This window comes from Microcebus murinus, chromosome 4 (genome assembly GCF_040939455.1).
Source record: "Microcebus murinus isolate Inina chromosome 4, M.murinus_Inina_mat1.0, whole genome shotgun sequence".
Lineage (NCBI taxonomy): Eukaryota > Metazoa > Chordata > Mammalia > Primates > Cheirogaleidae > Microcebus > Microcebus murinus.
The window spans coordinates 77076416-77086796 of NC_134107.1; the positions used below are offsets into that span (position 1 = coordinate 77076416).

General features: G+C 43.0%; 1 protein-coding gene across 1 annotated transcript; it reads left to right on the top strand.

Moving 5' to 3' along the window:
* Nucleotides 1-5729: 5729 nt before the first annotated feature.
* LOC142870546 (lysine-specific demethylase 4D-like) lies at nucleotides 5730-7669 on the top strand. Its single transcript, XM_076001408.1, is given in 3 exon segments — nucleotides 5730-7026; nucleotides 7105-7617; nucleotides 7620-7669. Coding segments are annotated over 3 exon segments (1860 nt in total).
* The last annotated feature ends 2712 nt before the right edge of the window (nucleotides 7670-10381 follow it).

The following is a 10381-nucleotide window of genomic DNA, read 5'->3' on the forward strand; positions in this document are numbered from 1 at the left end:
TGTTCTGTATAGCTATACTTTGCATTGTTTCTTTTTCGGAATGTTTTCAACGGTAGAAATGATTCTGTTGTTAATGTTCATTTGGATTGTTTCTATTTTGGGCCTCTTACAAACAATGTTGCTCTGGACATGCTTGCATGTGTACACTGTACCTCATGTGTACTCATGCCCATGAATGGATCTCTTGGTCTTAGATGACCCTTTAGGCCTCCCTATCTTGTGCACTCTCCTAAGCACAGGAGCTGGGGAAGGGAAGAAGCAGAAGTCAAGCAGAACTCTTTCTATCATTATTAAACATAAAAGGGAAGAACGAAACAGGGCCAAACAACTGAAGGTTCTCAATTAGGTGAAACATTGTTGGTTACTACTGATGCAGACTGAAAGGGTAGTTGGTGTTAGAATTCTTAAAATCAGGGTTTTAGGAGAGGTGAGTTCACAGGGGTGACCAGGCTGGGGTGGAGGAAAATATCATTTAGGAAAGAAGAGGGGAGAGAGCTGAGGGCTCAGCGTGCTGTCACTGTACTCAAACTCTCTTTGAGACTTTTCACCTGTTTGTTGTTCATGTCCAGGCTCATCACGCCAGTCCCCATTCCAAACTCCCCACCTTCTCATAACTTCAGTGTTGTCACTCCTCTTGTTCTTAATACCTGACTTTGATCCCAATCCACTGATGACGTTTTTTTGATTATTTCAGATTTCTTTCCTCCTAGCACCTCTCACATTCTGTAATACTTTCTGAGCACACACAGGAACCAACCTAATTCTTTCAAAATCAGGCTATCATTTAATACACAAAATCAACTAAGGAGGTAGATACTACTATTTGTCACATTTATATAGAAGAAGAACCAGAAGTGTGGAAAAGTTGAGTCGAATCTTCAAGATGAGGGCTTAGCAAATGTTGGGTTCAATATTCAAATCCAATTTGGCATCAATGCCGATGCTCCACATGTCCCAGCCTCCTGATGTAAATAAACGTCTCTGTGGCAACATTTAAGTTTCCATTCATTTTTGTATTGTTCATTGAGACTCGTGTGGTACTTTAAACATCGTACTCACGTAATTCGTGTTTATTTGAATAAATGATTAAGTGAACACATCTGCCTATAGGTTACCATCTATTTACCTCTGGACAGAAAATATCTCTGGATTTTCACTTTTCAACCTTTTCCAGCTCTTAATTTTATGTTTAATTATACCTTGAATATACAGTGAGGAGCCTGGGGCTTGGATTAAGAGAGGGCTAATTGATTTAAAGCATTATTGGCCTTTGATCACATTCTATTGCCTTTCCTTTTGAGGATGACCCAGAGAAAACAGCATCTTTGGGGGGTTGGGATTGTCTCATTTGAAACTAGGATGTCACATTAGTGAAAATTGGGCTACATATTATTTTTTCTTGCTAAAAGTTGAGAATGCTTAGGAAGTGAGAACTTTGTTAAAAGTTTAAAGCATTTGATTTTCAGTTGTGGAAACATTTTTCACTTTTACGTTGGAAATTATGATAGATGGAGTTTGCATTTTTTCTAGATTAAAACTAAAATATATATATTATAAAAATATTGTCACTTGGGTGATAGTTTTGGTATATTCCCATGTTTAAATTTATAGGCAAAACTTTTCAAATTTTTCTGGCAAATTACTTTCATTATATGGGAAACTGAAGAAGTACCCAGAATTGAGATGAGTGAGTTTGGAGGATTAAGAGACTGGATAGGGATGGTGCTAATTGAATTTGATTTTTGATCCAACACGTAGGAACAAACCATCAATCCATGCTGCTTCATTCTCAGATTGAAAAGGGGGAAAACACATTTGTGGATATTGTATATGGTCTTGTGAGGCCAAGATTTCATATTAATAGAAAACTCCCTGTTTGTCTTCTCACCCTTGAATCTTGTTTGAAAACGATATACAAGAGAATTTAAGGCAAGTACTTCCTGTTTACATTTCAAATGGTGTTTAAGAATTTAAAATCTTTACCGGAGGCTGAAGGGGCATGTATACTTCTTTGTATGTTTCCATACAAAGGAAAAGTTTTAAAGAAATATTTTCACTAAAAATTTTTCCTTTAGTGAGATAATAAACTGAAGGTGACTAGCAATGGGAAAGGAACATTCTATGGTCAGTGATTGATTAGGTGACTATGGGATTACACTGGAGCTGACTGAAGAAAGTTGTTTTTTGAGTCATATATATTTTCACTAATTGTTCTGACTAACAATAAAGAAATATCCCATTTCCTTTGAGAAGAAATGGCTGAATCCAGGATTCAAACCTGAAGGAATGGGCCAGCTGGGAGATACCAGTCAACACCTGCCTCAGGGAATGTGCAGGTGCCATCAAAATCCTGCCCAGAGAACTTTTCCCAGGAAGTTCCCGGGGCTGGGAGGCCTACCATGGGCACAAGTGGCTGTCACCTGGGCCAGTGTCCTCAAGGACAGTGGGAGTCTCAAGTTTTATGCATCAGGAGGCTGGAGCTGACCTTTCCCTATGGTGACAATCCCCCTGGCTTCAGCCCTGGCTTCAGCTGCGAAGAGCCCATCAATTCTGGGACCCAGGGATAGATTGATTACAGCAGAGTGGGCTGGCAGTGCAGCTGGGGGGAGGCCAGGGTGGCCTTTTCCATGGACATGTCCATGCACATCCTGCAGCGTGAGTGCTGAGAGCTGTGGAAACGCAGGCATGAACTCGGGGTTGTGGACCCCTCGGAGCCCAGAGTGCAGGCTGGCCAGGAGCTGACCACCTGGAGGGAGGTCCAGGCACCTGGGAGAGCCACTCTAGGTCTGAGGTACCTCCTGTGACACCAGATCTTGGTCCCTGTCAGGCTGTGGCGGTGGGTTGAGGGACCTACTGTATGTCCCTGTGAGCTGGGCTTTTGTGTGACCCAAGCAGCCTGCGGTGCTACAGCCAAGTCCCTGCCCTGATAGGCCCTGCCGCCCACCCTGGGCCAATCCTCCCTGGTTCTGCACCCCTCAACTGGCAGACATGGTCCTGATCATTGTTCTCGGGACTTGAGGGCTCAGGACTTTTACCTGGTAACTCTCACTCTAGGTTTCTATGTGTCAGTGCTATGCGGTTTAGATGCATAAGGTTCATCAACGTATTATTAATGTAGTGAATTTCTAATTTCAGTAGCTATAAACATTTATTTTTCATCCTAAAAATACTTTTAATATTAATCTTGCTACCCTGGTTTCTTTTTGATTAATATTTGTCTGGATTATCTTTTCCTAGTGCTTAATTTTCAACCACTTAATTTTTTTTTAATATTGGTTAAAATTTTTAAATAAAAGGGAGGGGCATAGGTACAGTGAGATGTCAAACCGGGAAATGAGACCTGTGATTGCATTAGCTGGGTACTAATTGGATTAGAATGCTACCCAGCTATAAAACCAGGGTGGTGGGGACCTCTGGCTTCATTTGCAGTCTAGCTACCAAGAGGAAACCTCCCTGAATCCTGGAGTATTCTCCTCTGGAATTTGGATATTGCTGGTTAAAGGTCACTTGCTTTATTGCTCCCTGGGACCATATTTGGATATTTGTCCTTTTCAGAAAATTATCACCGCCACATTGTTAATAAGAATTTATTGTACTAAAAACTAAAACTCTACTAGATTATTAGCTGTGTATGTCCTCTATTTTATCATGATGTCATTTCTTTACATTTTCTCTCTTCTCTCCATACTAACCCTTTTCAAACAATTGTTTTTTCTTTCTGTCATTTTCCTCATTGGGTATTCTTATACTTTTACAATCGTTTCTGCTTACATCTTTATTTCCTTTTCTTTAATGTTTCTTTCATGTTAATTCATCTAATTTATTCAGTTGATTGCTTAATTCATTCCCACTTGCCTTTTCCCCTTTTATTTCAATGAGGTGCTTCTATTTTTGTGTTTTATAATCTGACCTTGTATCCTGAAATTAACAGACCACACAAATTCTGATTAGTTTAACACTACCTGAGTATTTCTTTTGCTATGTACTTGTACTAAAATATTTTGTATTTTTCTTGTTTAGGTATAATATTGGAACTTCCTTGAAGAGACCTTCCAGTAGAGAAGGGTTAGGTTGAGTCTTCCACCCAAACGTGGGGATCAGGAGGGTCTTCAGAAATTGTAAAACCACCAGGTAAGGAACCCCACACAGCTCCAGACTGAGGCAGGATCCTGTTGTGTGCCTGATGCTGAGGGAAAAACTCTATTTCCTTTTGGCAAAAGAGACTGACTAGAGAGGAGCCCCCTTGGGGACCTGCTGCTTAGTGTATTGTGACAATGGGGTCTGAGCCCTCTGGTACCCAGAACCCAAGTTCTGGGGGAGTTTCGCCATTTGACAAACAGTGGAAAATATCCGAGTCCATCATACCTGGATTTTGAAGATTTGGAGAGAAAATCCTGGAAGAATCGCATCTATGATTCACCAATTTATGGTGTGGATGTCATTATCCTCAGGAACTGGGGCTCAGGGGTTTTACCTCGTAACTCTCAGTCTAGGTTTTTTATGTGTCAGTGCTATGTGGTTTAGGTGCTTAAAGTTCATGACTGTATTATTTTTCTAGTGAATTTTTCATTTTACTCACTATAAACATGTCCTTTTTGATCCTAAAAACACATTTGATATTCATCTTGGTACCCTCGGTTTTTTTTTTTTGATTAATATTTATCTGGATTATCTTTTCCTATTCCTCCATTTTTCAATGATTACTTTTTTTTAACATTAGTTAAAATTTTTAAATAAAAGGGAGAGGCATAGATACAGTGAGGTGTCAAACCAGGAAATGAGAGCTGTGATTCCATTGGCTGGCTACTAATTGGATTAGAATGCTGCCCAGCTATAAAACCAGGTTGGTGAGGACCGCTGGCTTCCTTTGCAGTCTAGGTACCAAGTGGAAACCTCTCTGGGTCCTGGAGGATTGACCTCTGGAATTGGGATACTGCTGGTGAAAGGTTGGCTGGTTTATTTCTCTGTTGGACCATGTGTGGGCATTTGTTGTTTTGAGAAAATTATCACTACCACATTGTTAAGAAGAATCCAGTGCACTAAAAATCAAAAACTCTACTGGATTATTATTTATGTTCCCTATTATATCATGATGTCATTTCTTTATATTTTCTCTCTTCTCTTCATGCCTTTGGTCTTAACTCTAACCCTTTTCGAAGAATCAGTTTTTCTTTCTTGTCATTATCCCTACTGGGTATTCTGTTTCCTTTTCCAATTGTTTCTGTTTACATCTTTATTTCCATTTTTTAATGTTTCTTTCATGTTAATTCGTCCAGATACTTGACTTTATCGCTTAATTCATTCATACTTGCCATCTCCCATTTTATTTCAATGAGGTGCTTCTCTTTTTGTGTTTAATGATGTGACCTTGTATCCTGATATTAACAGACCACACAAATTCTGATTAGTTTCACACTACCTGAGTATTACTTTTACTGTGCACTTGTAGTAAAATATTTTGTATGTTTCTTGTTTAGGGTTCATGTTTGAATATCCTTGAGAGACCGTCCAGCAGAGCGGGGTGAGGTTACTCTTGCACCCAAACGTGGGGATCAGGAGGGGCTTCAGAGACAGAGAAACCACCAGCTGAGTAACCCCACAGAGCTTCAGGCTGAGACAGGATCCTGTTTTGTGCCTGCTGCTGAGGGAGACACTCTATTTCCTTTTGGCAAAAAAGACTGACTAGAGAGGAGCCCCCTTGGGGACCTGCTGCTTAGTGTATTGTGACAATGGGGTCTGAGTGCTCTGGTACCCAGAACCCAAGTTTTACAATCATGACATTTTCCCCAACCATGGAAGAATTTACAGACTTCAACAAATACATTGCTTACATGGAGTCCCAGGGTGCACACCGAGCTGGCCTAGCCAAGGTCATTCCACCCAAGGAGTGGAAAGCCAGACAGACCTATTCTGACATCAGTGACATTGTAATAGCCGCTCCCCTCCAGCAGGTGGCCACTGGGCAGGCAGGCGTGTTTACTCAATACCATAAAAAGAAGAAAGCCATGACCCTGGGGGAGTATCGCCATTTGGCAAACAGTGCAAAATATCGGACTCCACCCCACCTGGATTTTGAAGATTTGGAGAGAAAATACTGGAAGAGTCGCATCTATGATTCACCAATTTATGGTGCTGATGTCAGTGGCTCCTTGTTTGATGAAAACACTAAGCAATGGAACCTTGGGCACCTGGGAACCATTCTGGACCTCCTGGAGCAGGAATGTGGAGTTGTCATCCAAGGCGTCAACACGCCCTACCTGTATTTTGGCATGTGGAAGACCACCTTTGCTTGGCACACGGAGGACATGGACCTTTACAGCATCAACTACCTGCACTTCGGGGAGCCCAAGACGTGGTACGCGGTGCCCCCAGAACATGGCCAGCGCCTGGAACACCTGGCCCGGGTGCTATTTCCCGGCAGTTCCCGGGGCTGTGAGGCCTTCCTGAGGCACAAGGTGGCCCTCATCTCGCCCACTGTCCTCAAGGACAATGGGATTCCCTTCAGTCGCGTGACTCAGGAGGCCGGAGAGTTCATGGTGACTTTCCCATACGGCTACCATGCTGGCTTCAACCATGGCTTCAACTGCGCGGAGGCCATCAACTTCGCGCCCCCCCGGTGGATCGATTATGGCAAAGTGGCTTCGCAGTGCAGCTGCGGGGAGGCCAGGGTGACCTTTTCCATGGACGCCTTCGAGCGTATCCTGCAACCCGAGCGTTATGAGCTGTGGAAGGGCGGCCGGGACCAGGTTGCTGTGGACCCCACGGAGCCCAGGGCGCCGGCCAGCCAGGAGCTGACCCCGAGCGAGGTCCACATGCTCAGGAGAGCCGCGCTGGGCCTGAGGCTCCGCCCAGCCTGCACCGCCCCTGATGTCCCTGGGTCTGTGGCCCCCAGGTGTCAGAGAGCCAGGCTCGGCCCAAGGGACTCCTGCAGTCGCCGAGCCCGACATTCCAGTAGGGCTGTGGTCCCGGGCGCCCTTATGGGCTCTCCGTCCCCAGATGCATTGGTGGTCCCAGGGGTTGCTCCCAGTCCCGGGGCCACTGCTGACCACAGCGTCCAAGATCCCGCCCGGCACCTGCTGCTCACCCTGGTGCCAACCACCCTAGATCTCCTTTCCTTACCTCGCACAGGAGGCCCTGGACCTGGTCGTGGTCATGGTCGTTTTCGTGGTCCGGGCCGTGGTGGGGGCCGTGGTCGGGGTCGTCGTCGTCGTGAACTGGGGCTTCAAGAGCAAACCCTCCTGCCTGAGCCCAAAAGGAGAGTCTTGGAGGACACAGCACTCTCAGCCGAGGGCACCGAGCCTCAACTCCCTTCTGCTAATGGAGGGTTGATGCTGGAGTCTGCACCTTTAAGCCCTGGGCTACTGCATCCTGCCAAGGCGTCTGGCTGCCACTGTGCCCCCGATCTCCAACCCTTGGGGCCCCCACTGGATCCCGATAATCAGATGCACCCTGGCCCTTGCCTGCTCTCCCTGGACAGCATTACCCTGGATCTCCCTGACTTTGTCCCCCTGGCTCCTCTCAATGGCATTCATTGTGCCTTTGAAAATGTTCTCCAGGGATGCTGCTCAGGACAACCCAACCCTTTGACCTTGGCTCAGGTAGCCATGGACAACTCCTATGCTCTCGAATCCCAGCTCCTACTGCGGTGGCCAGAAACTCCTGGGACTGAACCTAGATTGAGCTGCAGCTCTGAATTTGGACATATTTGCCACCAATGAATGGTCCGAACCCTCTGAACCCATGCCTCTTAAATGTTGCCAAATATGGCAATGCTTCTGTCCATCAAGCCCAGGAACCACAGAAGTTGCAGCCAAGGGAGAATTCTGGCCTGCACTGTCCCTGCTGGACACCCTTATATCTTAAAGAATTGTCACATCCCAAGGCTTCCAGATACTTTTTCTCTGCTGTGACATCCAAGGCAACCATTTGCAACTGAAGTGGACCTCTCTATGCCATAGGCTGCCACAGGATACAGTAGTAGCTCTAGGCCTCTGAGCAAACTTCAGACAATTCATGTCTCTCTAGAGTCTACCATGACTAGAACCCATGGACAGGGCTTGTTTCTCATGCCCTCCCCGTGGTAACTCCCCTGTGGAGGCATGTCTCCAGCCCCCACAGTACTTTGAGCCAACATGGGATGAGGCTGAGAATCTGAGTCCCTTAATTGAGCCTAGAGTTTCCTCTGGGCTGAGAGTCCCTGACCCTGGCTTCCCCTGGACATGGCTACAGTCCCAGTGAGGCCCAGGGCTCCTCCCTGTTCTGAAACTGTGACTTGCTCTACCTGCCAGGCCACCACCAACCTCTGCTCATGCACAAACTCAGCTTTTTCACCAATTAAGTCTGTTGACCTTGAGTCTGTCCTCAGAAATGTTTTGCAATTTGATTATTGTTTATCAAATTTGTTATTCCTTGTGGATATGTGAAAAGCAAATACAAATGAAATGATTATAACATATTTTTCATCAGAATTATACTTATATCTCAAGTAAAGTGATTCCATAGGATAAAGATAAAAGAATGGGCAAAACTCTGCCAAGGAAAATGGAAACAATCAGAAAACAAGAATCATGGATGTCAGTATTAGGCACACTTGAATTGGAATGAAATATACTTAGAAGAGCTCTTTATAATACTACATACTAAATTTCCTAATAAAAATAGACCAGTCATGAATATTCATGCAATTCATTAGATTTAAAACACACTAGATTTAAGATAAGTTAAAAGAAATGCATGAAAAATAGGGCAACTAAAATCACCTTTTTTGGTCCAAGACAGAAAATAGACATAAATAATGATATAGAGAACTTAAACCGCATTAACAGTAAGGTAGACTTTATGTACCTGGTCATAGAGAATACCCGTTATTTCAAGTGTCAGTGGGCCATTTGCAAAATTAGCAATGTTTTAGAGCGAAAAGGAAATATCAATGAATTATGAAAGCAAATAATAAAATCAAATCTTCTTAATTAGAATGCAATAAGAGTAGAAATTAGTCTTAAAAGTCCGAGAATGTAGAGTTCCTTCTTCCTGGCAAGGCAAAAATTCTCTATTGAAGGACCTTCAGCGTAGAGGCAAAGCAATGTGACCAGATTCCTAGTAAATGAAGATAATTGTTTCCATGATGAGCTCTGCAACCATGCAGCATGATTTTGAATCCTACCTTCACCTATTACCACCTTTTGTGACCTTGACAAACCATTTAATTAAATGATGTCTCAGTTTCTCAGCTTAACCTGGGGATAGCACATACCACATTTGGTTGGTTGGACAGCTCCATGAGTTACATTTGTAAATTGCTAAGGAATGGTGCTGATTGAACTCAATTTTTGATGGAACATATAGACCCAGACCGTAAATGCATGCTGCTTCATTTTGAGGTTGAGTCCAAAAGGGTAAACTACTTTCTGACTCTTGAAATACATTCATGTAGAATCAGGATTTCATCTTCATGGAAAATTGTCTTTTTGTCACCAAACGTCATTGTTTGTTTATTAAATTTATGAAAAAGATATTAAGGTGATCATGCTTTACATTGATGGAATTTAAAATTTCAAACTATTTCTTTTTTATTTTTTAATTTTCTTTTATTGGATTTCAATATAAGCGAAAAGGAGGTTAACATTTCAGACTGTACTCGTGTGTATGTTTTTTAAAAAAAATAATTTCGTGTTTAGGTTTCAAATAATTATTTCCAATCAAAATGTATTCCCTTAGTAAGACATTAACAAACTGAGGTTTACTAGCAATGGGAAAATGACAATTTGGAGTCCATTATCGGATGACAATGGGGTTACATTGGGGCCAATCGAATAAAACTATTCTTTCAATCATATCTGTCTTCACTATTATTTTGACTAAATCATCAATTTTCACAGTCTCATGTCTTTTCAGCAGAAATGGCTGAATCCAGCATTCAATAGCTGAATGAACTGGCCAGATGGGAGAAAGTTCACACTCCTAGTAGTTTCAACAGTACAAGTTGGAATTAATGGTGGTCAGTGACAGATATCCATCCCCCCTTTTGTTGGTACACTAGTTAGTGGTTATATTTTGTATGGTAGAGATTTTCACATATACCTCCAGCAACTTCAGCTATATCCTGGGACTCAGGACTCTGGTGCTTATTAATTAAAAACCATAGCATCTGTGGAATTTGGCATCCAGAATCTCAGTTTTACAATAATGATATTTCCTTTGATCCTGAAAAAAATTTAAATAATTTCCAAATAAAAATCTACATGGAATCCAAAGACACACACAGAGCAGGCCTAAGAAATGGCAAATCAGGATGTCCATGGCATAGATATACCACTCCTTTTCAGCAGGTGGCCAAGTGAGGGGAGGTGCATTTGTTGAATACCTACTGGGGAAAAGGCCC